General features: G+C 56.0%; 5 protein-coding genes across 5 annotated transcripts; 2 read left to right on the top strand and 3 right to left on the bottom strand.

The window, feature by feature from the left end:
- Positions 1-3,552: 3,552 nt before the first annotated feature.
- Positions 3,553-5,298, bottom strand: EsH8_IV_000781 (WSC domain-containing protein; the record flags this gene model as incomplete). The annotated part of the gene is made up of 1 exon (XM_083265671.1): positions 3,553-5,298. One exon carries the CDS (start codon positions 5,296-5,298, stop codon positions 3,553-3,555), a length of 1,746 nt encoding a protein of 581 aa, XP_083124566.1.
- Positions 5,299-9,245: 3,947 nt separating this feature from the next.
- EsH8_IV_000780 (PCI domain-containing protein) lies at positions 9,246-12,699 on the bottom strand (the record flags this gene model as incomplete). Its single annotated transcript, XM_083265670.1, has 3 exons — positions 9,246-12,218; positions 12,282-12,545; positions 12,697-12,699. 3 exons carry the CDS (start codon positions 12,697-12,699, stop codon positions 9,246-9,248), a joined length of 3,240 nt encoding a protein of 1,079 aa, XP_083124565.1.
- A 2,127-nt stretch (positions 12,700-14,826) lies between these two features.
- On the top strand, positions 14,827-15,440 carry EsH8_IV_000779 (guanine nucleotide-binding protein subunit gamma; the record flags this gene model as incomplete). The annotated part of the gene is made up of 2 exons (XM_083265669.1): positions 14,827-15,215; positions 15,320-15,440. 2 exons carry the CDS (start codon positions 14,827-14,829, stop codon positions 15,438-15,440), a joined length of 510 nt encoding a protein of 169 aa, XP_083124564.1.
- A 2,459-nt stretch (positions 15,441-17,899) lies between these two features.
- EsH8_IV_000778 (Rdx family-domain-containing protein) lies at positions 17,900-18,879 on the top strand (the record flags this gene model as incomplete). The annotated part of the gene is made up of 2 exons (XM_083265668.1): positions 17,900-18,013; positions 18,301-18,879. 2 exons carry the CDS (start codon positions 17,900-17,902, stop codon positions 18,877-18,879), a joined length of 693 nt encoding a protein of 230 aa, XP_083124563.1.
- Positions 18,880-20,424: 1,545 nt separating this feature from the next.
- EsH8_IV_000777 (type 1 serine/threonine-protein phosphatase catalytic subunit GLC7) lies at positions 20,425-21,669 on the bottom strand (the record flags this gene model as incomplete). Its single annotated transcript, XM_083265667.1, has 3 exons — positions 20,425-20,889; positions 20,982-21,383; positions 21,490-21,669. 3 exons carry the CDS (start codon positions 21,667-21,669, stop codon positions 20,425-20,427), a joined length of 1,047 nt encoding a protein of 348 aa, XP_083124562.1.
- Positions 21,670-27,450: the final 5,781 nt, after the last annotated feature.

The raw sequence follows: 27,450 nt of genomic DNA, 5'->3' as shown, positions 1-27,450 counted from the left end.
GCGATATCACCAATGATACGAGAGCTGATGCGAAAGGGAGGGGCGGGATGCTCGGCGCGTGTCCATAGGTACTTTACCGTCTCTCGCGGTGGCCCAGTTCCATCCGGAATCTAACCCGAGCACAAAACTCTCGTGCGCAACTGTCCCGTCGCCGCCGCTCGCTGCTGACTGATGACTGCCGCCCGCAATTCAACAGCGCCCTTCTGTACGAGCATGGGTGATGAGAGGAGGGGAAGCTCGGTGCACCTCTTCGCCCCGACCCGGGAGCTCTTGAAACCCAGATCTGGCTGAGTTACACCGTTTTGTCGGCTGCAAGATGCGAGCTAAGCCTCGGTAGCTACCCCGATGTCAGCCAATGTCATCTGAGCGCATGCTCCACAAAAGCTGGGGAAAACTCAAATCCGCATCTGGCCTGGGGTTGACAAGGCGAGGGAGGTACAGACAGGTGCACCATCTTTGCAACCTCGCAGCTGCCACCCGATGGGGTCTTTCCTCCCCAGGGTGACATTCTGTTCCTGGTGTCCAACCCCAGTTTTTGGGTTTCTTTGTGACAATGTAAATATTTGATGATGAGCGGTGATCAGTTGTACTACTAACACTGGTTTGCCTAAGCTGTACTCCAAGCCCTTGATCTCCCAACCTGCAGAAGAGCACTCGTCCATGCATTTTTGTTTTAACTTGGAGAGCCCTCTATGAGCGTGGTGATTGAAGCATGATGTGGGCATAATTCTCGAGGAACCCAAGAACCCAAGGGTGTGGGTAACGGGTTGTAGGTTGAACACCTTGATAACTTGAGGATGGGTCCAGTCTTTACCCGAGAGCCTTGTTCCGTACCAGCAGCGGTATAAACCCCGGCCATTTCGCGCTGGATGGTCGTAAGCAGAGCCCAGTAGATAGCAAAATCCACGCATGGCTTACAAGACGGCTGCTTTCTCATGTTGACACTGATTTGGATGCGCCTTGAGAGGAGCATGGCACAGAGGTAACAGGTTGCTCACAGACGTCGGCCAATATCAAAGCACCTGACGTCTTCAAAAGCCGGGGTGGCTGTAGAACAGAGTACACCATGACGCGCGTTGAGTGCCCGGTCCGCTTTGACTAGCATGTCCAGCTCAACTTCGCAATATGCCCTTGAACCAAACTCTCTTGATCCCAGCCAACCGAGACGAAAGCTTCCGGGACCGTAACACCGCCGGTCCAATGAAGCTTCATGACGAACAGGAGTGAACGAGGTCTATTCGCCCCAAAATCGTCCATATGTCTTGGTTTCGTCTTCTTCGTGTAAGTGGTATAGTGCAAATAATGCAACATCGACCCTTTGGATGGCGGAGGTGTAAGCACTCCCGTGTAAGAGCAACTTGTTAGGGTCGATCGGGTTTCTTCGGCCTTACCTGCGTCTGATATTAGGAAGAGTTTCAACCGCTCGGTAGTGAGATGGACTGCGTCTCTGGATGGTTTTATGCAGCAGAATCAAGTTGATACCTTGTAGTTGCCGCTGGAGGACAGTAAATCTTGCTGGCTAAGCTGATAATTCACGGCCGGGTGACAAGATCATTGCTTTACTCACGGTTTTGGCCGGGTCCCTCTATTCGACCTGCATCTCGTGATGATCGCCGTGAAACCCTTCGCCAACCTCCCCTTTTCCTACCAGCTTTCGGGCGGCAAAGGCTAGCCGGCATCAACCCGAGTTCTTTCCCAAATTTTTATTAAGGGTTGGCCTCGAATTTGAAGTGGAACTCTTGGGTCAACAGTCACAACTAAAAGTAGTCGTCAAGACCGTAGTCGGGGAAGAAGTTGACGGCCGCATGGTGTTCCGGTAAATACATGATCCCGTCACTTACCCGCGGAGTGGGTTCATGGGGTGAGGCTGTTTGCCGTGGCTCCAAATCGCCAAACGTGGGCAGTGGAATCAGAAAGGAAACAGTGCTCTCCAGTCTATCCGGCTTCCCGATGCTTCGCATGCACATCGAATTTGCGGCATTATCCGGTGGGAGCAGGTCAGAGAAGCGACGACCCGCGATGAGACAGTTTACGAGCCATGGAAGCACGGCCTTCTTGATAGGAAGAGTAAGAGGACATGTAATAGAAAAAAATAAACACAAAACTCGAGATAGTGCCTGGCTTGGCTTTCGTATCTGCCAGTTGGAGTTTCATATTTATACTCCCAAAGGGACAGGAACGAAGCTGGACAGAGCTATCGGGAAAGTGCATTCCGTCGCAGCATAGCTTTGACTATTCGAGCTGGGGCGGTATTCGCCGTCCAATTTTGACGACTGCAAGGCTCATGCTGTCTTGTGCAGTCTTTGACATTCCAACCCGAGTCAATTCCAGTTACAGATGGCAAGTCGTGGTATTGTTACAGTGGCCAACCGGGCCACTCTCAGAAGCACTCCCGGAGAGCAAATAGCAGCATATGACAACTGCAACGAGGCGGAGAACAACCCCGATCAACAGTGAGTGTGGAGACCGACCACGGTTATACAACCCGGTTAGCAAGATGGTAGGCATACGCAAAGAGTACCCATACGGGGGGAAAATGTGTTGCATCGCCGGCATTCCATTTCTCCGAGCCAGCCTATACACAAGTACCGTGTATTATCATGCTTGTCTGCACACACACGCAGCATATTTGATCGTGCCGATCTCACAAAAGCCATGCGATGTCAAACACGACTGTGCAAAGGTTTAAAAAATTGAACAACTAAAAATTAAAAATCAAAAATAACGCGAAGCATAACAAAAGATCATGTGCCCAGGTTTAAGCCTGGGTACATGTTGTGCCAACACTGTGGATCGAACACAGGATCCCCGCATTACAAGTGCGATGCCTTACCACTTGGCCATGCTGGCGAATGCTTGTTGTATCGGCGGCGATTTCAAAAGAATTATACCACCTCCCAGTACATTCCAGCCGAAATGGGGGCATCAAATATCACCCCTGACCGGCTTGCCCAACTGGTGAAGGCGTCCTCACCCGTCACTCGTCAGGTCGAAGAGGCTTCAAAGTTGATGCTGCCATCACTCACCAGTGAAGCCCGCCTTCATAGCTTAACACGAAATGTGCAGGGATAGGTCGTTTGTCCCAAGGGACCCCAGCACATCAACCACAATGTGTATTAGATGCAAATGCGACCACAGAGCCGACTCTGTGAGTCGTCTTACACGCCATAACAGTTTGGATCAATAACATTAAATGCGTCACTGATGAATCTGTGAGCCGCAACCAACCTATTTTCCCCCAAACTTTTTGAGGTGGACAATGGAGATACGGACCGTAGACGAGCGGAAGCAAGTTTTGCTAGCTATTAAGTACTTAATGAGAAAGCCCATGTTCACCAGAGAGTAAAATGCAAAGCGAGGTAGCAGGATTGAGTATAAACGGACCGAGGCCCGGTTAGATTGATGGATTAAATAAGAATGTTAATATTAAATACAAGTAAGGGTAGAATCATCCAAAGAGTGCAGGATCGCAATTAATGCCATTTTCAAAACACAAACACCCGTCCATAGCTTATATGCATAAGCATCGTCACCAAGGCGCTGATGCACATCTTAGTAGTTGGTGCCGAAAGTGCTGCACTTGTTGGCCGCAAATGAGAAGCGGTTCTCGACAAGGCAGTCGGTGTACTGGATCTTGCACTTGTTGAGGGCGACGCTGAAGGTATCGAGGAAGAACCAGCGCTTGGCGAACTCGGGAGCGCGGGCGTAGACAGCAGCGTCGTCGCGGCGGCCGCGGCGGTTGTTGTAGGTCTTGCAGCCTTGGGCATAGACGTTCTGGCACGAGTCGTACTGGGCCTTGCAAGCGTCCTGGCAGACGTTGGCGACGAGGTTACGGCCGAAGCTCTTGCACTTGCTGGAGTCAGACTCAAGGTAGAGCTTGAACTGGTTGCCGGCCTTGAAGTCGACGGCGATGTCGTTGCAGGTGACGATGGGGATCTCAATGCCACCAACGGGGTTGCCGGGTCCGTAGTTGAACCACCAGCTGGAGGGCTGCTTGCAGACACCAGTGGGAGGGGGAGGAACGACGGTGGTGACCGGGGTGGAGGTCGAAGTAGGCTTGGAGGGGCACGCGAAGGTAGACACGGAGGTGGTGCCCGGCTTGTAGTTCTTGGGGACCTTCTTGCTGAAGCAGTCCTTCTTGCTGCAGGAGCCCTTGCCCTTACAGCTGCTGGAGCAGTAGCTGTTGACGTCGTCGCACCAAGCCTTGAAGTCCAAGCAGCTAGCAGAGCCAGGCCATCCGGCGGTCTTCAAGCAGGCGCTGACCTGGAGCTTGCAGCTGTTGTGGGCCTTGCTGCAGCTGTCATTATCGTCGAAGTCGGGAAGGTTGTTGTTGCACCAGCTGCCGCAGCCATACTCGCAAGAAGCAGGAGTCACAATGGTGGTTGTGCAGACCTGGGGGGCGGTGGTCGTCGTGGCAGGCTTGGAGGTGGTGGAAGGAGTAGTGGAAGGAGTAGTGGCGGGGGGAGCCTGAGTAGAGACGGTCGTGGAACGGGCAGAAGTGGACGTGGTGGAGCTGGCGGAGGAGCTGGAAGAGGACGATACGACGGGAGGGACGTAGCCGCAGGGCTCAAGGGACTTGAGCTGCTTTGCGACGTAAATCTCGACAGTTCCGGCGCCACCGCACTTCTTGGTGCTGTCGCCGTTGCATGGCGTGCTGCACTTGTCCATGGTAGTAGACTGGGTGTAGTTGCCCATGACGACACCGCAGTAGCACTCGCCACCATACTCAAGACCGGCAAAGGGGTAGCCGTCATCGGCGCAAGCCTGGAGGCAGAGAGAGGGCGTCATGGTGTTGGAAGCAAGCTGGTCCTGGCGCTCAGCAATGGTGCGGCCATGGTCGGCGTCGTCGGTGTAGCAGCCAATGGAGTCGAAGTCCTTGATGGTCACGCCAGTGGTGGAAGGAAAGGTGGGATCTTGCCAGACGGAGAAGGCAGAGGGACCACCGCAGGTCTCGGTGTTGTTGCCAGTGCACGAGTAGCTGCAGACGCTGTCATCAAGCGCGGGGCTGTTGACGGTCTGACTGCAGTAGCAGACACCATAGTAGGTGAGACCGGCGTAGCGGTAGCTGTTGCCCTTGCACTCAGCCACACACTTCTCGACGGTCATGTTGCCCTGGTCGAGGGAGGAGCGAAAGTCGAGAGCATTCTCGTTGTTGGTGCCCTTGTCGGCCCAGCATCCGGCTTTGGTGAAGGGCTGGAACTTGTCAAGACACGGCGGCAGCTCGGTGGTGGTCGCGGTGACCTGGGTAAAGAGAGTAGCAGCTGCGAGAGCAGCGACGGCTCGGATGAGGGGAGCCATTTCAAACGAGAGGAATGGTTAACGACTGTGGTAGTTCCGCAAAAGAGTGAGAACAAAGTGAGTGTGATTGCCTTCCCGGATAGGGTTGTTTGTGATGATGAGATAAGAAGAGATGGGGATGAGAGGCATGGAAGCCCGGCATATATAGTGAAATTCGGGCATATCGACAACTCGAGATAGACTACCCGGGGCACCCGCAAACAGGGGGATTGGAGATCCGACTCGAAGCAAGCCAATGGAGCGGCATCAGGTCGGACGAGGGCGACGCTACGGCAGGAGTGTTAGCGTGGTATCCAAGGATAGAATACAAGATTCGACGCTTGTCTATGGGCCGATAAGCTATTGACTGTTGCTCGCATCCTGTTGCTCGGCGAAATAAACGGCAAAGAACGGTCATGGTGACCCTGGCCCCTGGCACTACGGCTGGAGCACCAGGTAGTCGAGCTGGAAGCAGGACGCCACCACGCGAGGGACAATGGGGACAAGTTCAGACAAGGATATTAGAGGCGGCGGCCGGCGTAGGTGAAGCTGCACCGGCGGCGGTCTTTGCAGAGTTGGTCGACAAGTCCCAGGCTCTTTCTGGTCAAGCGGCAGGGTCGAGATGCGGTTGAGCTGGAATACCCGCCAGATTGGACCGAACTGGGGCACAACAGCAAGGTTTAGAAGCCCGAGCACCAGCAGCTTACACCCGATGGGGGAAGGGGGACAGGGGGAGAGCACTGGCCAGGCCCTTTTCGGTCGCCGGGAGTCGTCGGATGACGCTGAAAAAAAGTTCCCCTGGCTAAGCTTAAGACAAACAAAGGGTTGTGAGCGAAGAAACCAAACAACACATCTGCTCGAGCGGGCCGGGGTATATCCTTATCGGGAAAGGGGACGGGGCCCACAGACGGAGCAAGAACGCAACTCTATTGGTGCAGCTGGTGTTAAGCTCACTTCATCCTGTCTATCAGATCAGCACCAGGTGGGCGACCGGGATGCGAGAAAGTCCGTACCTGCATTAGGCCCTTGCTCGATTACCTATTCCTCCTCGACTCGACTGCTAATCTGAATCATGCCTTGCCTTGCCTTCCTCTGCAGCGCAGCGCCTCCCAAAGGCGCCTCTAGACCCTTCATTTGGTCCAAGTCCATCCAGTCTGGTTAGGTCCTGCTGGTTCGTTGGTGGATGCTGCCGGACTCAGTTGCATGTAATCACCTCCCCCCTCTCCTCCGATTCCACAGTAGCAGAACGTGGCTCATGGGGTATGGCTTTCTTCCCCTCTCTTCGGATCTGAACTAGGGGAAACGGCTTCGCCAAGAATATCACTGGTCCGTCATCTTGTGGCCTTGCAGAACCACCGACACGATGCCCAGAAGCCCTACTCCTCGACCCGTCTTCTTGTCCTCACCACAAAGGAATCTGACAGTGGCCCTGACTCAGTCCGGGAGCCCCCTATCACTTTTGGCCTCTCTGCAGTACCCTCGTTTTCAACCGGCGAACGGCGGACCCCTTGGTTGACGCAAAGCCAGCATCGTACCAGCTCTGCATCGCGCGTGTGTAGTGCCCTAGGTGACCTGTCAACATTCGCACAGTTATCTGTACTGCGCCTCATTCCGGCGCACCATGCACTGAGGTTGTAATATTGACTTTACCCCAGGTAACTGACCGGGGGCATGGGTGACGCCCCACGTTTGCTTGCTGGTGCCGTCAAAAACAACACGGGCACGGTCTCAAAGTCTAGGTCAACGGCAGATGCAGGGCCTCGTAAAAATACATCCCGCTTGGGCAAACATCTACGTCGATGCAGCGTTCCTGGTGCTTGAGTGTGAATACCGATAACCTCGGACGAAGACCCCTAAGTGTGCTTTGGCATCTGCTCGTTCCAATTCCATGTTCTTTCCTTCGTGTTCCCTACCCGGGAACTCGGGTCGGGTGCGTCGGTGCGAACGACGGCCTGATCCGGATTTTCAACTCTTGGTCCTGTACGGGCGGTGGGCATTCAGGTAGATGCCGATGCTTGAGAATCTCCGACCCAAACGAAGGGCACTCCCGTCTCCACGGATCCGCGGCCTCACCGGCTTGGCGCGTTTACCGCTAGTAGGGCTGTCAGGCCTGCCAACCCAACCGTTCGTTAGGGAAGACATAGTTCTTTCAACTTCACGCGGCTTGGCTGGACTCCCAAACACACAGTCACAACCCCACCGAGGACGGTTACCCTACGTCCGGGATGCGAGACAGAGGCAACACGAGGAGTCCGAGTCGCAATCGGGAATCGACCGAAGCCATCTATCTATCCGCCTGCCTTCCCACAGCCGCCTGTAACTGCCAAGCTCTCTTCAGCGACTCCCCGAACCCTTTGTGGGTGGTGCAGCATTGCCTGAATCGGCAAGTCACTGCCTGATAACCCCATTCCAGGGCCACCATCGGTCCCCTTGGCCTTCGCCTAGTCGTGGTATTGTCGTTGCCGATCCTTACTTCCAGTGGTCGCCACGGTCTTTTTGCAAGGCGCTTTTCTGGTGTTTGAAAATCTCTATTCCAAATGATTAGCGTCTAGGTGCTGCTCTACCGGTATTCATTGCAAATCTCCACAGTACTTGGGCAGACGTCTACACTCTTGGAAAGGAAGATATAGCGTTCACATGGCCAAGATAAAGTGTCAGCGTGCAAGCCAGCTCAACACCCAGCGCCTCGCTGAGATACTGCATGCATATTATTAGAATACTTCCGCAGCCACAACAACGGAATCGGGTACCTTTGCGTGCACGCGAGGGACGCATCGCCGCCTCCTCTACTTCTCCCTCTCCCTCCTTGCTCAGCTCATGTAAACAAAGGTTCGGAGAAGAAAGCTGCGTCTATCCACCTGAAAACGGCGCCGGCCCAATGCCAGTGCAACTAGGCTATGCACACCTGAGAAAACCGCTAGTGACCCCCCTCCCAAGGGCAGCTGAACAAATTTACCGAGTCTGAGCGTACGTCAATGAGCCTCCGTTGGCTTGGCAAGAAGAAGAAGGAGAAAAAAAGACCACCACACAAGTCATGAGAGGGGCCCAGAAATGAGGTTCGACAGCTCCAGGTCCCCGTCGACGCCACACACACACTTGCGTGCACAGGTCGCTTTCGTCCCGCGGCAGGTCGCCGCTCTGCTCTGCTCTGCCTTGATCCATGACGGAGCGACTCCTCTCCCCCAGTGGGACTCGAACGAAGCGCCATGCGGAGGGTAGGGCCGACGAGATGCTCAACTCCGCTTCACCTCCGCCCACTTTTTGCTGGCAAGGTCCAACCGTTTCCTCGTATTGGCGGGGGCGTGTCCAGGCCTAACGGGGCCCCGTTGGCCTCCAATTCTCCGAGATCTGTCGATGCAGCTCGGATTTCCCGCGAGATGCTCCCGCCGGCTGGGCAACAAACAAACAACTCCCCCTTGCCTTCCCCTGGATGAGGATCGAGTGAGATCCTCCGAGATCGACCCTCACTTAGTTAGCCCCGCGTGGGATAATATTCAATATAACTGGGCCGACGACGTGTATGAATTTTTGTCCAGAGCTACGACTGATGTCGAACTCGCCCTCACGGACCAACTTCGTGGGACCACACTTCAACTGCCTTCTAACCTTTGCGGGATATGGTTCATCATGGGGATCAACACGTTAAAGTCGAGCGAGGATGTGAACGTTGGGATCAGACTAAAATAAGAAATTTGAAATGAAACGGGTCTTGGGTCAAGTTGGTTGCAAAGCTAAAATCCAGCCATGAGCTATGCCAAAGTCATGTCACATTTCACCCCCGTCCTGATCGACGATTAAAGGCTATCTGTTACTTCCATTCTAGCTCCCCTCGATGAGGAGGGAGACCATCCTCCGGGGGGATCTAGAGTACATCCTTTTTAAAACAACTTCCTGCCTAACCTAGAACGCCGATGCAGACTGCAGTAACCACTCTTCGTTCCCCACTTCCGTGCCGGGCCTCAAAACATTTAGGCCTTGTCGCGGAGGTGACGAGGAACCCACTTGCCGGGGGCGCCCGACGGCTTGAGCGGCTCTGCCGGCGTCGCGGGCGAGGCGGTCCGCTCAGGTCCCGGGCGGCCATTCTCGCCGCGTCCGGAGCCAGCCTCACGGTCGGAGCTGCCCCGGTTGAGGGGGACGCCGCCGGAGGCAGCGCGGGCCGGGGGTGCGCTGTCGCTGGCACCGCTGGCGCCACCAGAAGCAACCCTGGCGGCCTCGCGCTCACGCCAGCTGGGCTTGTTGCCAGCAAGGTTGAGGCGGGGCGGGCCACTGGGGCGGTCGCCAGACTCTGTGCGCTCCACGGGGGCTGCGCGCGGAGGGGGCGCGCGGGCAGGGGGCGCGGATTCCTCCGGAGCGGGGGAACCGCCGGAGGGCTTGGCCGCCTCGCGCTCGCGCCACTTGCCGGCACCGGGCAGGTTGAGCGGGCGACGTCCCTCGCTGGAGGGCTCGGCAGCACGCTCGGGCACGCGGGAAGGCGGTGCCGTCCGCAGGGACTCTCTCTCGGCCTTGCGGCGCGCCAGAGCCTCCTCCTCGCGTCTCGCCTGGAGAGCGGCCTTCTCCAGACCCTCCTGGCGCTCCTGCTCGCGTTGCTCCTTGAGGCGCTGCATCTCGGCTCTCTTGGCCTCGGCACGTCTCTCCTGCTCCTCCTTCTCCTTGGCGGCACGCTCCTCGGCCTCGCGCAGGACTCTCTCCTGCTCCTCGCGCTCGCGCTTCTCGCGCAGCTTGCGCTCGCGGTACTCCTTCTTGCGGCCAGCGATCTGCTTCTCCAGCTCCCTCTCTGCGTCTCTGCGGCGCTTCTCGAACTCGTCGCGGCGACGCTCGTGGAGGTTGGAGCGGAAAGACTCGTACTCGGGCATCAGGCGGGTGAGGCGGTGCTTCAGCTCGACGCTCTCCTTGTGCTTGATCTCGGACTCCTTCAACGTCTGCTTCTTGACGGCATCGTACGTGGCGCGGTCCTTCTCGATTTGCTTCTGGTAGTCCTCTCCCAGCTTCTTGGACTCCTCCTTTCTGAAGGCACGCTCCAAGTGGTCGATACGCTTCCAGACGATGCGGAGCTTCTCGTTGACGTCGTTCTTCTCACGCTTGAGCTGCTCCAACTTGATGGCGTGGATAGCGCTGGAGTCAAGGTTGTCCAGGTTCTCCAAGTCCAGGTCGATGGTCTTGTTGCCAATCTTGAGGTCGGCAATCTGCTTCTTCAACTCCTCCTTGCGAACGCGGTCACGCTCAGCCTTCATGCGCTTCTCCTCGCGCTCCTTCTGCTCAGCAGCGAGGCGCTTGTCCTCGGCCTCCTGGAGCAGCTGCTCACGGAGACGCTTCTGGCGGGCGTTCTCTCTCTCCTTACGAGCCAGTGCCTCGGACGCCTCGTCCTTGCGCTTCTGAATGATGTCCTTTCTCGCGAGGATATCGTGGTGCTCTTGCTCGGCACCAGCACGGGCGCGCGCCAGGGCGGCTTCCTTGGCGTCGATAAGGGACTTGTTGTAGCTGGGGTCGATGTAGAAGCAAGTAGAGTGGAGGGACTTGACAAGGCGGGTGAGTTGAGAGCGGACAATCTCAGAAGGAGTGCTCTGGAGACGCTGGACGGAGCTGCCATCGGCCTCGGCGGAACCGGCGGAGGATCCAGCGTGGGCAGCCTTGGCGGACGAGAAGACGTCGTTGTCGAAGCTGAGGACACCGGTGGCGTGGTCCATACGGATGGCCAAGTCACCCTTCTTGTTGCCGTTCATGATGAACTTCTCAATGGTGCCGCGAGTGACCTGGAAGGGCTCGGGGAACTCGGCGAGGCGCTCAACGAAGCTCAGGTCAACAGTCTCGTACACTTGCGACAGCTGCTGGAACAGTCTGGTGAGGATGACCTGCTGGAGAGGAAGGATGTACTTCTCCATGTCGGCGTCGGCGCCGATCTTGGTCAGAATGGGGGAGATCTTCTGGCAAATGGAGAGAGGGTGGAAGTCGACCTCGAGGATGTTGTAGAGGTCGCGGATCTCAGGGCGAGCGCGCTTCAGGAGCTGCTTGCCAAGAGCGTCACGGAAGAGGCCGGCACGGGTAGGGGCCTGGGCCATGCCCAGAAGGTGGGTAAGGCGGGCGTTCTTGTTCTTCCTCGACTCGTCAAAGTCGACCATGGCACCGCGGGAGCGGGTGGTGCTAATGACAGGGATGGCCAGAGCAGACAGCAACACAAAGGAGGCAGCCTTCTGGAGGTCGCCCTCGGTAGCCGGGGGGTTATCGGCCTTCTTGCCCTGTCCACTGGCAACGACGGCAGCAGACTGGCGCAGGAGAGTGTAGTATCGGGACCAGGCGGCGGCGTGGAAGAGGTAGTTCTCGCCGACGAGGAAGATACGAGTGAGCTTCTCGTAGTAGTTGGCCATCATAATGTTCTTGGGAGGGCGCTTGCTGAGGTTGAGCAGGGTGTGGATGTCCTCGACGGAGCGGAAGGCCTCCTGCCAGAGCTCCAACTCGACAGCGACGTTGAGCTGTTGGAAACGAGTCTCCAGGTGTCGCTGCAGAGTATCGGGGTCGCTCAGGTTGATGGCGTGCATCTGCGACGAGTACTTGGCGGCGGTCTGGACATGGTTGCGGAGCAGCTCGCACAGTCTGCGGAACTCGGTCTTTCTCGTGTACTTCAGGCAGAAGTCGAAGGCCTGCATGGCCGTGCTCTGGTAGAGGACCTCGAGACGGGCATTGTTGCGGAGAATGTCGAGGACGGTACGGTAGGCCTCCCACAAGAACTTGAGCCACGGGGTGACGATGGCACGGTCGGTGCGGTCGCGGGACTGCTCGCCGGAGACAGTGGCGAGGAGGATAGACTCGGGGGTTTCGCTGGCCTCCAAATCGTCGATGTTGGAGGTGGAGGTGGTAGCCTCGATGCTGGACTGGACCTCGTCGGCCTTCTGCTGAGCGGCGGTGACCTTCTCGGCGGCGAGCTCAATGAACTTCTTAAGAACCAACTGTTCATACCCTTGTTAGCGACAGTTACCCCAACCAATATCCGCGACGGCGGGATGGCGTACCTCGATGGTGGCGACGTTGGTGTTCTGGCTGATGTTCTTGTACTGGTACAAGGCATCCTTGGCCAGCTTTCCCTTCTTCTGTTCGACGGAAAGCTCGACCAACAGGAGCATTACGGGCTCCAGCGACGCAATAGGAACATTTCGGCTTCTCTTGGAGGTGATGTGCTCGTGCAAGAGTGTCAGGGCGGCCGGAACCTGGTTGACGCCGATGAGCTCGTGGGCGCGCTTCAGGACATTCTCGGGCTTTTGGTGAGGTGGAGGAGGCTGCAGTCCATTGTCAGTACTTTTGTCCACACTGATCGCGAGCAAGATGACGCCTCGTGGCAGCAAGGCGAGAGAGAGGGGTAGCGTCAAAAATGGGCGGGAATTTTTTTGGACAGTGAGTGGGATGGATAGAGGAACAAGTAGGACTCACCATGATGGGCAACCTCCTCTGCGGGAAAATCGTATTCTCGAGAGGGTCTCTGATGTGAGAAGTTGCAGCGCAAGCCTTTTGGTGCGAGCGAGATATCGACTTGGCTGTCGCTCGAGTTGCTTTGGCGTTGCGGAATAGAGGCGATATACACGCAAGATGAATTTTTCAATTTCGTGTGTGGCCGCTATGCGAGTCCTGAGGGGCTAGCAGTCCGTGCATTGCACGAAACAAATGGTCACGTGATATATTATTATGTCAGCCGAGGCTGACTGATGGGGCTTTCGTCCCAAAATACCTACCTACTTAGAGGGTGGGTTAGTGACGGGAAGTGAAAGTGAAAGTCATGAACTATCAAGCAATAAGAACGAAGGGAGGTCGCCGATATACTTTGGGACGGTCTCCGATTCGAGTGAACATCGCCGTTCAGCTTGCGTGTCTTGGCTAAATAGCCTTCTCCCTCTTCACTTGATAGGCCCTTTCCCCGATCACCAGGCCGACTTGACAGCCTTGTCGGTTTCTGGCCCAAATACTTTTTGAGCTTACACTAAACCCGAAGGTGGACGAAGCCTATTGCCGTTACTCCCCATCGAATCCGGAAACAGAGTGTGCGAGTTCACATACATTTCAGTAGAAAGACATATTCACAAGGGCGAGCTGTATTCAAGTCTCCTCGTTTCTTTGCAGGGGACGTCTGCACCTAGAGGGGAAGAGTGCAATTTAGACTTCCACGGAAGCTCAAAGATGGGCAATTAGCGAATACTGTACGTAGGACAAGGCGAGAAAAGGACCGATGTAAAATCGGCATATCTTATATGCATCTTGACGTTATAGAGCATTGCGCCATCTCCCGAGGGCACATTTCCTTGAACTAGCCCCCCGGCAGTCCCCCGCTCTTTGTCTGCCCAAGATCGATGGTCTGTCAGCTTGGCCGGAAACATCATTGCTGAGTGCTTGTTTGGAGGTACGTCTCGATGCGATAAATCTCATTGATGCCCTGTCCCACAGCAACCCTCATGAATGTGTGACGGCATCCGAGGCGAGCCGGAGGCAGAGTGCCGCATGATAGAGCCATAGGCTCAGTAAAGTCGGCAACGCAGACTCAAAGTCAGATCGAAATGCCGGGATTTGATACATGGCATGGAGAAAGGGATGTTCATTTCGCCACATGATGCTCAATATGTTGATTCACGCCCCCGCCATCACGACCACAAGCTGCGATTTGGTTTCATTAAGACGCCGAGTCTTCCAATGCCTATATCCGATTCTGTGTCGGAAACCGGGGTGTCGGCCACCTAGGGGAAAACCCAAATTTGGGAGATTGCCCGCTCCGGGTCCTTCTCCAGCCAATACCGCCAAAGCTGGCCTGGACCGGGACGGGTCCGTGCATGGAGGACCGCTTCATAAAATTTCCCTCTCTGCGAGGCGACAGGAACCCCAGCAAAGATCCCCGCCGCCCACCCCTTGCCGGCAGGTACACATGTACCTTTCATAGCAGCAAACAGCCTGTGCAGGGCGAGCTTGCCCGAGTGCATACACCTCCCGCCTGGGTACAGCTGGCAAAGGTGCTCGCTTCGCCTCGCTTCGTGCATGCAATGCTGCTGTGGGCACGGAGCAATCCTCCCCTTCAATGGCGCACCAGGCGGCCCTAGCGCAAGGTAACCTTGGACCTTTGACCTTTCCCTTTCCTTTCGCGTTAGGGGAACCTTCCTTGGCTCCGCAATCCAATCCCATTCCCAACCTGACCCTCCCTACTCTTTCCCCGTCGCACGTCGCCCGTCGCCCGTCGTCCGTCCCGTCCTCTCCTTTGCTTTGCTTTGCTTTCCCAAATCCAAGTCTATTATCCGAGCAACGAACCTACCCAACTCCTCGACACCCGTAATCCTTCCCCCAAATCCAAGTCACACCCTACGCTCCTTTCCTTTGTCGATTCCTTCGATCGAAACCGGCCTCGATCACTTCTCAATCCCCCGCCCGCGGGTTTGCAGCTGTGAGTTTTTTTGCCCCCGACTGCCCATTTAACTCCCCATCTCCCGCCCCAAATTGAGCTCGTTCCACCGGGTGGTGGTAGAACGCGGCAACCACCGCCAAAGCGGAGTCAAAGGAGGGAAACTCTAATCAAACTGACACGATATGCTCTCTCACCAGGACCATCCTTCTCACAACACCACTACCACCACCGACGCCGCCGCCGCCACAGCCTCTTCTTCCACCTTTCGCCAGCCGCAGGACCAGGTCGACCAACCTCGTTCCGACGACAATCAACAACGACGACAACCCGTTGCCATTGATACCCCTGTCGCTGCCGCGTCGTCTTCGGGACCGTCGTCGTCAAAGTCTCCAGCCCCCCAAGACCCAACGATGCCTCAGTACACCTCTCGCGATGTTGGCGACCCGTCGCAGATCAAGAAGAACAAGCAGTCGATGGCCGACCTCAAGCTGAGACGTTTGACGGAACTCAACAACCGGTTGCGCGAAGACCTCGAAAGGGAGCGGATCCCCGTTAGCAATGCTTCTAAGAGGTAGGCCTTTTATCACCATCAACGTCGATGTCCCAATCAGTGCTGCATTTGAGCATTGGGCCATCGCGACCGGAGGAGCCGGCGACTAATTCGATTCACTTTAGCATCATTGCCTACTGCAACAGCACGAGAGACTACATGGTCCCATCGGTTTGGGGCGCTGTCCCCCGTGGCGAAGACCCGTACGCACCACAACAAAGCGGCGGATGCTGTGTGGTGATGTAAAGCAACGTTTATTATGGGTTAGCGATGTTGGTATCGGAACAATCGAGACGCTCCGATCGGATTGTCATTTTTCAATTTTACGCGTGGAATACCAAACCCCCGAGGGCCATCGGGAATACAGCAACCTCCCGAAAACAGCGAGCGACCACTGCCTCGAAGACCCGAAAAAAGGACGTTGATTTTTACGCGGTCGTGGAATCATCGGAACCCGAAAGTCCTAGACTAGCGCGGAGTCGAAGAGGAAGAGAAAAATTCCCCAGGATTGGGAAGGGAAAAAGGGCCCCGACGTTGCCAGCCAACAAAACATCAACAAGGGTGTCCTTTGTCCTCCTCGACGGATCAAAACGAAAAGAAACGGACGGCGAACACGGGTCAATAATAATAGGGAACGAGCAAGCTAGGTGAAAGGAAGGCGCGGGAGACGGGAGAGTAAAGAGGCAACGCCCCCCGCTACGATAATGCTTCTATGTTGTTCTTTTTCTGTTGTTATTGGGGAGGAGGTGGTCGTCGTCAGGGAGGCAGGGCTTTTGTTTTTTTGGCGGGCAGCTCTTCAGTATGTAATAATTCTCTTGATGTCTTGTACTCAATTCTCTTTCTTGAGTCCTGTCTGCTATCGCCTTTTCCACTATATTCCGCACCGAGTGGATGAATATCTTCAATCCATCAATTCACTGGTCTCTGCGAAACTTTCGGGAACCCGCATATTGCATTTCGAGGCTATAGCCATTTCCACGACTCAATTGGGGGACTTTGACACAGCATCCGTGACCTTGAAATCACCAGGAGGAGGGTTTCACAAAAGGGCAGATCACCAAACCCTACTCAGGCATGCATAGCGCCCGTGGAGCCACGAAATCACTCGCATCTGCTGTGGTTCCATATCAGTTCATTTCCGCCAACCAATGGCCACATTGGCGGGACCGGGGGTAGCGACCACTCGTGACCTGATGACTGATGCATGTTTGGCGGCCACGGTCAAGAGCCAGACGACCTGGGAGCAGCAGAAAAAAAGACATCAGGCCACTGCGAGACCAGTTTGGCCCCCAAGAAGCAATGAAAAACAAAAAACGAGCTGGACAAGCTTTCGTGTGGCATTTTTTTGGGGCCGTTCTCAGGTGAGAGGAATCTGAGACATATGCAGTGTCCCTTTTCGCTGTATTGTCTGGCTCTGGGAGACACGAACTGGGGGGAGGATCTCAGAGGAGGAGATGCGGTGCCCAGGATGGCGAAATGGGGACGGTTAAGCCGTAAAGAGCACATTTCATTTCCCTGGAGGTACATCGGGCCTGTCAACTCATCTTGGTCCCAGGTCTTTCTTCAACCCACTATTGGACGTAGGACAGCAGGAGAGCCCTCTCAAATGAATTTTTTTTTAACCACCCGCTGCTACTCTCCGACTTTTACATCCTCCTCCTCCTTTTGTGCTCCTCCGGATGGAGACTTATTTACTAAACCGGCGTCGTCTCGATTTTGTTCAGCTGCTATTCTCCACTGGCTCGGGCGGGTACCGACGCCGCATCGTCGAACAAGGAGGGAAAAACCCACCTGTTCATTCAGTCTTTTTAGTGCATTTTATGCACAAGCGTTTCCCACCCTGTCTCTGCCCTCCAACCGCATTGCGTTTGCCTGCATGGCCCTGCCCTGGTCTCGTCGTTGATTACTCCACCCGTACCTGAATTCCTGCGGGTGTAGTGTATTGCTGCAAGGCGTTCGAGCCACTTGCTGCCACCGAGCCGGGGTTTGTGTGCGGGCCCGTTTTCTCTCTCTCTCTCATCCTCTTGCTCCCCCCTCTTTCCCTCCCTCTCCTCCCTCTCCTTTTTCCTGACGCCTCGGCATATGGGCGGGACCAGCTGTCGAGCCAGCAAGTGGGGATGGTCGGCTCCGGCTCTTGTCTCCTGGCCTTTTCTTCCTCCGGCGGCGCTTTTCTTTGTCAGCCTGGTGGCTTATGTCTGATTTGCCTTAGTGCATGGCAACAGCTCCTGCTTACCTTATCTCGGGGGAGCTGGGCTGGGATGGCGTTCCGTGCCCCCCTCTTTCCACCAGGCGCCGCCGATGACGCAGTACGAGCATGAGGCGCGATTTCCGTCCTCAACCAATCGTGCCACCATTCCCGTCTGTGCAAGCTAAGAGCTACTAAACGCGGAACCGCGTCACCCAAGCATTTGATCATCTACTGGGTTGCCTGTCCAACGTCTGTTCAATCTACATCTCATAGAGTCAATCTGGGCAAGCTTTCTACACTGAGCTGCGCAAGGCAACGGCGAACTCCAACAGCTCAAGTCGAACCCCCCGCATCAAGCGCTGGGCGAACACATCCCAACTCCGGGCCGCAAGCCGCATCGAGCAATCTAGCGACTCACAGGCGGCAGGGCACACCAACCGGTTTCCCTTTAGCTTAATTCCTCCTCCTCTGCCCTCCAGCGGGGTCTACTCACCATACTTACAGGCTGTTGGAAAAAATGTCCGAAGCCACTCCCAGCGCACAGCCAGCATCGGCGTCTTCACTGACGCCTTTGCCCCGCGTCGCCATCCAGTTTTGCACGCAGTGCAAGTGGATGCTCCGGGCAGCATATGTAAGTCCTACCCAAGTCAAGCCCAGCTCTGGGCCAAGCCCCCTCCGCCTTCCCCCTTCCCCCCCTCCCTTCTTGGGCAAAACAGGACACCGGTCCTACCTCTGCACGGGAGGTGGCCGCTGATGACCTCATCAGCCTCACAGCCGCCCTGCACCCCATGTGCCTGCTTACCTTGCCTCGCCTTTCCATAGCATTGACCTGTCCCCATAATGCGCACTCGAAATCCCCTTAGCCCAAGATCTATATAAAAGCCTGAGAAACACTAATAATCATTCACAACGGCTCAGTTCGCCCAAGAACTCCTCTCGACCTTCTCCACCTCCATCGGCGAAGTCGCCCTCCAACCCTCAACAGGCGGCACCTTCACCGTGACCCTGACCCACCTCCCCGCCGGCGCAACAACGACCTCGACCACGATCCTCTGGGACCGCAAGACCGAAGGGGGATTTCCCGAGACCAAGGAACTCAAACGTCGTCTCCGCGACGTCATCCAGCCCGACAGAGACTTGGGCCACGTCGACCGCAAGCACGCAAAGCCGACGGCTTCAACGGCCGACCCGACGACAGCCGCCACTGAGGCACCAGCGCCGGCTCCAGCTCCAGTGACAATGCCCTCCTCCGCCTCAGACGTCGTCTCCCAGCTCAAGAAGCACCCCGCGAACAAGCACCGGGCCGACGAGTCCGCCGCAGCCGCGGAGGACAAGAGCCCCTTTGACGACGCAGCCCGCGCCGCGATCGCCGCCGCCGGCGCCAACACGGGACAACAGGCAAAGGCCGAGATCTCGCCCGCTGGCCAGAGGCCTGGCGGGCGAGAGGAACAGCCGCCGGCGGAGGATAACAAGGACAAGTGCGAGGACTGTGCCTGAGCCCATCCCCTGCCAGTCTGGCTGGCCGGGGGGTGGTGTAGTCCTTGCGGGACCAGCCGCGCGTGGCCTGAGGCCGTGCGACCGACCGACCGGCCGCGGGCGAGCATGCATTCCTCCCCCCTGTCGTTGTCTAGTGATCGCCCCGGTTGGAGGGGGACAAGATCCTTTGGAATGTTGAATGGCGCACCAACGATGCGGGACCTGGGAAGGGGACGGGACGGGGACGTATACATGGTACCTGGGGTTTAATGAGGCGGCCGGCATACATGCCTCACGAGCTCGCGTAGACACACACACACACACACACACACACACACACACACTCACTCACTCACTCATACTTATGTGTGACGGCTTGAGGGGTCTAACTACGCGGCCGCAGTCCAGTTTAGCAGTGTTATACGCAGTTCAAAATTCCAACGTCCAAGTCGATGTCGAAAGTGTAGGCTTTTCATTGCAATCACTGGCCGCAGTATCATCCTTTTCCCGCAGCATTCAGCCAGGACCTGAACAAGCCTGGCCAGGTCGAGTCCACGCCAACGCCTTGTGTACAAAGACCGCCCAACTCGGGCCAAGACACCAGATCCCTCATTCCAGAATCGCAGTAAGCGGCGATCCCCTGAATTAATGTCTCGGTACCAGCCTCCGTTGGCCGACCAGATGCCTCTCCAGCGTAACAAGAAGAAGAAGAAGAAAAAGAAATCAATGGTGAAAAAGTACAAGCAAAGAGAAGTTGGAAGAGTCGCCCAATACCCATCAAGGGGCTCTGTTACCCAGCCGATGCGGTGCCTCCCCAAGTCCTCCTCCACGAACCAGTATGCCAACCCCGCGGCTTGGTCCTCTCCTGTTCGAGTCGAAATTATAGTCATACATGTGCCACGACGGTTTAGCTGAGTGAGACACGGCCTCAAGGGGGGGCGTGATGCAACGATCTCCAGTCTGAGACTCTGAGAGAGGCATCTGCGGGCGATAACACGAGAATGGCAGTTCAATGTCATGTCGACCCCGTGGCCGCGGTGGACATTGCCAACTGGCACGTAGACAAGTTGGCTAGGGTACAGTCCTGTGGCCGCGCCTCTCTGGCAGAGCCGGCGAACGATGACAAGAGCCGACACCGCATTAACAGAATATCGAGTCTTGTCTTGTGCGTCATTGCGTGCAAAATCACTCATGTTTTTAGACCCCAGGTGAGTTCATGTCCACCAAGGATTTTCGCACAGAGACACGTGAAACGTTGTGAGAGCCATTGCAAATTCCAGTGTTTTTGTGTGTTTTATCTTCAGCTACCAGACAGCCGTAATCGTGAACAGTTTGCGCGGATTGTAGTCGGGTGGGTGGGCTCGGGAAGAATCGGACGGGTTGAAGAGTTGACGGAGGGAGACCCTTGAGTCTAGAAAGCGGGAGGACGGGAGTGCGGGAGTGCGGGGGCGAGAGACCCGCGTCGATGGACGAAGAAGTCGGATGGTCGAGATGGGCGAAGAGGCAATTAACGACGGCCGAACCTAGAAAGACGTGCATGTTCGCATAAACTCTTTAAAAAAAAATTCACTTGGAAGCGGACTTCCGGGGAGACGTGACAGGTCGGCTGTTGCCTCCGAGACCACCAGGGACGTACTTTTGTTTCTTCTCAGCGGGTTTCAGGATCTGCGATGGGCAAAGAGTGTCAGTAAGGCGAGCGAGCCACCGATAACCAAAAGCATAAGTGCTGACCTGGAACGAGCAGAGCAGACTCTCGTCAACGCTCATCATGGCTCCCGCGTTGTCGAATTCTCCGCAGTAGTTGGGTGCGCTGAACAGAGTGACAAGCTGGCGCTTGGAGAAGAACTCGTAACCGTCTTCAACAACTTGGTGGGCACGGCAAATCAGGTCCATATCGTGCTTCTGAAGGAATCTAGACACAACGTCGGGGCCGAAGGTGAAGGAGACACCTCTGTCGTTTTCGCTCCATCCCGTGATGTCCTTGTCAGGATCAGACCACAAGAGATCGCAGAGAAGACCGCAGTCGGGAATCTGCAAGGTGGTACGTTAGTAATTATCCCCCCTTTGAAGACCGGCACGACGTGCCGAGGCTTGGCCTCGACGGGAAACAAGGTGCAACATACGTCAGTGGGTCGCATGACGCGGCGAATCTGCTCCATGGAGTTCAGGTCAGGGCTGAGACCGCCGTGCATGGTGAAAATCTTCTCGTCGATGATGGCAGCAATGGGCAGGCAGTTGAAGCAGTCCGTAAATGTCTTCCATAGCTTGATGTTGTAGCGGCGCTTGCACTCATCGTAGAAGCCGTAGATACGGTTGATGGATGCGCACTCGTGGTTGCCGCGGAGAATGAAGAAGTTCTCGGGGTACTTGATCTTGTAGGCAAGCAACAGGCAGATGGTCTCGAGGGACTGCTTGCCACGATCAACGTAGTCGCCGAGGAAGAGGTAGTTGGCCTCGGGAGGGAAGCCACCGTACTCGAAGAGACGCAGCAAGTCGTAATATTGTCCGTGGATATCGCCGCAGATCTGGAGAATGAGGGGTTGGCGTCAGCAGGTCTGTGCTACTCGGGGAACACAAGGCGAGGGGAGGGGCGAAGATGACCAAGACAAGTCACAGAGTGTGGTTGCTTACCTTGATGGGAGCCTCAAGCTCAAGGAGTATGGGCTGAGAGATGAAGATCTCGCGAGCCTTGGTGCACAAGTAGCGAATCTCGGCCTCGAGAAGCTGAACCTGCTTGCCGGGACGGCTGCCTCGAACCTCGAGAAGACGATCGATTATCGAGTCAAGGTCGACCTCATGTTGGTCCGCCATCTTTTATCCTCGCCAGCCAGAAAGATGGCCCGCTGATACCGAGGGAATGGTTCGCAAATGCGGCAAGCAAGGGTACCGTGTGTAGACTTTGCAGCGGCCAAGAGACAAAGGATGCCCAGATTACGGGGGTGATGCACTTCTCGGGGCTGTGGTGACGGCGCGTGATCAGCAGCGCGCAACGCAGGAAGGGCTTGTTGGGGGTTGTTTTGGAAGCGCCCGGCGGATGGAGGGTGATGTGGTGAGAAGGCGCGCAAGAAGGGGAAAGGGTGAGCGGGACAGGGCGGCGGAAGACTTACGGCGAAGTGATCTCGGCTCTTGTAGGCCTTCTTTCTGGATGAGAGAAAGCGGCGCAGATGGGCGGATTGTTTACAAATCCTCGCAGACCAGGCTGTGTGGTAGCGTCTCGAGTCGTCGAAGAGAAAATTTTCGTCGTCCCTGTGCGGGATCGAGTTCGCCTGTATGAGGGGGGTGATTCGCCGCTGGGAGGGCCGTCACTGTGATAGCTTCGCCGGGATTTTTTTCAGCAGGAACCGCGAAAGCCGTTGGTAGCGATGCGGGAGTCGTCTGTCTGAATGATCGTCAAAAAATTGATTGTGATCAAGAGATGGAATCTCTGGTTCGCGTTGTCGTCTTGATTAGACGTATCGTCGCCGTTGGGTCAGAAGGTGGCCTCGTGGGGGAAAAAAGAGGCTTTGGGGGGAGGAGAGGTGAGGGTGGGTTTGAGGGGAGGATTTTCGTGTTTTGTGTTGGGCGGCGGGCTGCTCGGTCGGAAAGGCAGGCAGAGGCAGGCAGGCGGGCGACGGAAGGAGGGAGATGGAGGGATCGGTCTTTTTTTTTGCGTCTGCGTCTGCGCCTGCGTCTGCGTGAGGGGGTCGCTCGTACTACAGGGGGTAGGCTAAAGAGGGATAGTGCTATGGGCACTAAGTGATCGCTGGTGGGTGGGTGGTGGTGCAGATATTATGGGCTCTCTGGCAGCAGCAAAGGGCAGAGGGAGAAAACCGCCCCGAAGGTAAATTGCCTTTGGTGTATCTGGCTTTTTTTATTTTATTTTAATCCCTCTCTCTTCACGCATCAGACGGATGCACTGGGGGGAGAGCGCGTGTATGAACGCGTATTTTTTCTCTCTCATCGACAGGAGAAAGGGAAGGGGATTTTTTTTTTTTACTAGTGAAGACGTCGAGAAGTGCGTCAGGGATGGTGAAGAGTGAGAGAGAGCGAAGGGGGGTAGGTAATAGAGAGGGAGATCTGGAAGGTGAAAAAATTGGGGTCAGCGAGTGGTCGAGACCTCCCACTTTGTTTTCTTCCCTTTTTTTTTTTTCTGGCTCTCTTTCTTTTCTTTTTCCTCGTCGTCTTCTTTTCGGTCCCGCCAGTTGTTGTGGTTCCGGTTGCGCGCTCTCCTCCGCGTCCTGCTCTTGCTACAGCATGGCACTAAAAGGGTAGGTACTGTTGGCTGAGGCGCGGCAGCAGCCCCCCACCCCCCCAGAGGCGTAGGTAGGAGCACATCCGTATTGGAGGAGGGTGTGATGTTTGGAGCGCGAGGTGATGTGTGGTGCTTCAGCAAGCGCCTCCTCCCGTTTCCCGTTTCTCAGCACACCAGTCCCCGGCCCGCTGGTGGTCACTGGTCACTCGCTCGTCGAGCGTCAGTCAGGTCGGGCAGGCATGTTTCTCTCTCAGCGACGGGAGGAATGGGAAAGCGGCGACCCGGGCACACTTAGCTGCGGCAGGGGAGGGCCTACGTACTTTCACTTTCTCATGGCGCCTGCCCTGCCTCTGACCCTACCCGCCTGTACCTGGCCTTACCTCGTTCATTTTACATGGTTGCTTTGCCTCTGCGCACGCCTAGTATTCGAGGCACCTACTACCTACCTGTCTACCTACCTACCTACCCTACCTCCGTTGACTTGGCTTGTCTGGCTAGAGGGTTACTAAGAACGAGGTAGGCACGGAGGCAACAAGTGAGGGAGAGCGAGCGGCTGAGCTAAGTTCCATAACGTGGAACCTCCTTGATTGCACCACCAAAGTTATAAAAAAATTTGTTTGGAAAGTACGAATAAAAAATAAAAATAAAAAAAGGGCACCACCGCCTTTTCCAGCAAAACACAATGGCAAATCCAATTACCATGGGATTTCACCTTCATGTGCCTGCCAGTCTGGGGCAACGTCCACCCGTGGGACACTCACTGGGTAAGGTCCACGTCCCAGCAGCAAGGGTCGGCCACAGGGGCCTCAGCGAGCCTGAAAGCTTGAGGCAATCAAGGCAGTTGGGTGTCGGGCCAGTGAGGTGGGCTGCATTGGGCCGTGTACCGTGGACGTTGGTTGCTGCCCTGGGCTGGGGGGAGGTGTCACGTACCGGGGTGTTGAAGAGATGAAAACCCACCGGGCCTGGCAGTTCAAGATGGGAAGGGCATGGGCATGGGCAAGGACCCGCTGGAGCTGTTGCTAAATCTGCATCGTGACGAGACGAGAGGCATCAAATATTAACCCCCGTCGCTTCCGTGAACTCAGCCTCCCCCTTCCATAATTCAGCTGTGGTCTATGCTTCCCCTAAGCCATTGGCCCAAGCTGCCACTCCTGCTCTTGTTTACTCGCCCAGACCGTCGTGCTACTCCTATTGCCAGCAGCCTCTCCCTTGTATTTCGGGCACAAACACACGGTGCAGCCCTTGCAAGTCGAGCCTTTGGGCTGAAGCTGCTCTCCCGAGTCGAGTCCGTGTGTTTGCAGCCCTGCGCGGCTTGTTCCTGGTCAACCAGGCGTTGTCATGTGCCTGTTGCGGGAGTCAACTCTCTCTCACTCTCTCCCTCTCTTGAACCAACAGCTGCTTCTATGCACGCCCTGTCTCGTCCGTACGCCACCTCAGACTTTTCCTGCTTGCTTCCATGTCTCCCTCCGTGGCTCGCCCGGGCACTCGGCTGCGGTGCTTATACTTTGCCTTGTTACATCTTGGCATTGTTTATGGAGTCCTTCCCCCCCAGACCCGAGTCTTTCCTGTCCCGTCTCATACATACACACACGTACGTAGTATTGGCACCTACTATCCGTATACTCCGAGTTCCGTGGTACCAGTTATTTGCCTCGAGGTAATTAGACCTCACGGCACCTGGGGAAATCAAAAAGCAATGATTTAGTCACCGCCTCATCATAAACTCGTCGCACCGGCTTCACTCTTTAAATAGCAACCAACACCACACGTGTTGCAGCCTCTGTAACGTCGAGCCTATAGGCCGGGACGAGACTGACAAGAAGCAGCGATCAACCCTCTTGCGCAAAGTGTTTCCCCGACACCCAGCTTGTGTTGCCGTCCGCCAGCGTCTCGGAAGCATTCCCACCCATGCCCCCCCTGCTCCCTTCCTCGGCATCTTCCTTCCTCGTCTCTCCCGCTACCAGGTCCCGAGTGACACCCTTCAACCGTAGCACCATGATCATCAGGGTCCGACCCCGAATGGGCCCCCGAGGAACGCTACGTCGGACGGTCTGTTGGATTGTCTGCCAAAGTCAAGGTAATCTTCGAGGCCACATTTCACCGCATTCATCTGAAGCCACTCGCTTGACGCAAGGACTGATCGGCCTATATGTATGTCTATGTGTTTCTCGCGGCGGAACTTTGCCCGTATGTTGCAGCGGACGACAGCGACTCGGATGCGTCTGCCTCATCTCCAAAAGGATCGGGGTCCTCCTAACTTGGCATCCCTCAAGCATACAGCAGCAGCATACATAGTCCCATCTTCCCGGCATGCAATGGCGCGTCCGAATGTGTACGTGCTTCGGCCGGTGAACAACACCTCCGCTCGTACCCGAGCCCTATTGCATCTCCTCTTCCATCCTACTAACCAACCAACCAACCAACCAGCCGGTGCCAAGGGAAATCTCTACTCGAAAGCTTCCCCGCGTGGCACGTCCATCTCAGTGGGGAGACCAACACCTGGCAGATCAGCTGAATGTACGCAAGCCATCTTTGGTGTAAGACACTCTTTTCCTTTTCCTCACACTTTCTGGCGCCTAGCGTCCCCTTCTGGTTTTTTTTCCCGCCCTTTCCTCTCAAGCTTGATAGACAGCAGACATGGCGTTGAAGGAAAGTGCCATGGCTTAGATGATGACTTCATAAACGAACCTTGGGTCAAGATGGCTATCCGCATAGTCGACCAAGAAGCCGCAGCTTGGATGTCGCCATCGGCACACAAGGCGCCCGCCCGACCGACGTTCAAATCAACAGCATGCCGTGGTTAGAGCATATGCCTCGAATGCAGTCAAGCCTTTTCCATGAAACAACACAGCTCGAGGCAAAATCCATCTATATCCACACTGGTCATGCCGGCTCAAGAGAACCAAACCAACCGAGCGTGATTTTGATCAGACGGGCCGGGCTATGGATCTGCTAAGACAGGCTAACCCGCCCCCATGCCCTTCACCGGCACGATGCCTATTCGTCCCCTCGTCCAGAGCCTTACCTAGCACCCGGTTGCCAACCATAGGCTGGCCGATGGCGGCTTCTTACCACAGCCGCCAATACGCTCTAGGTTTCGACGGTCAAGACTCGAAGCGGTCAAGGACAAGATTGGCACGAGCACCCGATAGAGGACCACCACCCGAAAATCAAAACTTTGGCCGATCAGCCAAAGGTAGGAGACAGACTCGATGCGTTACAAATACTTTTGAACAACCCTCCAGATCGCTCGGGACGTCCCATCCCTTTCCCCCCTTCAACCAAGGAGGACGCAGTCAGGCCGGGATCTACCGCGCACCGATTCGGGGAGGCGGGAACAGTACGGGGGGAGACGCAAGCCGCGGGAGAAACGACGGAGTAGTCGGCCTCAGCAGAACGAGGCCGGCTACGTCAGTCATGGGTGTCTGTCTGCCTTGCCTCGTCAGGCAACTTTCATCCACGGCTCGAAGTACAGCATGTGTATGGAGAGGGTGCGTCAGGGCCATGTCGTGCAGCGCAACTTCCTTGGTATTGCTGCACTCGTTCGCCCCTACCGGCTCTTGACTCCTGCCCGGTAGCGAAGGGTCTGGGCTTACCCCTCTACCCGAATGCTGTCATCGCAGCGCCGCTCTCAGCCGACAAGGAGAAAGGAGGAGGAGGATGGGGGGGTAAGTGGCTCAGGCGGCTCCTCAGCATCCAATTGGTGTGCCGATGCTTGAAGATCCGGTGGAGCCTGATTTTCTGTCCCCCAGCAACCCCCCCTCCTTCAGGTGCGCTGGACCGCTCGAGGGTCGCTGCCAGTGTCCAATGAGGAGACCGACAGCCAAAAGCAGGCATGCGCATTCCCATATTTTCCCGTCAATTCCCCGTCCTTTTCAAAGGAGGGGACCAAGGGGAATCACATGACTGCCCCGCGACGTCCCATCCTACATTCAACACCCTCGAACCTGCGGTGGGCATTGGCTCGAGCGAGGGTGCTTCCCTACCTTACCTCGACTCGCCGTGCCCTCCACCACAGACTCGGCGACGTGGCAGCGCATCTCTAGTGCCCCCCCCCTTCCTCCATGAAAGAAGAGACGTATGCCCAGGCAGACGGCGTACACTGGTCAAAAGCCTTATCACGTCGTCGTGTGCAATGCTGTTGTTTAATGCTGTTTCCCCTTGACTCGCCTGGTTGGAGCGGGAGTAGAGAAGCATTGTCTACTACATACGAAAGAGCATATGGTATGAATGTCAGCTTTTAGCTGGCCTTTTTTTATTTTTATTTTTATTTTTTTTAGGTTTCCTGATTCAGGTTCGCCGTCTTTTGATGCCCGCGGCCTCGTCCAGCGACTCGAGTTGTTACAACCGCCAAGGCACCA

Source organism: Colletotrichum jinshuiense, chromosome 4, assembly GCF_051148585.1.
Source record: "Colletotrichum jinshuiense chromosome 4, complete sequence".
NCBI classification, from domain to species: domain Eukaryota; kingdom Fungi; phylum Ascomycota; class Sordariomycetes; order Glomerellales; family Glomerellaceae; genus Colletotrichum; species Colletotrichum jinshuiense.
Note: the sequence above shows the minus strand (reverse complement) of the source record. Positions and strands in the feature narration are given on the sequence as shown.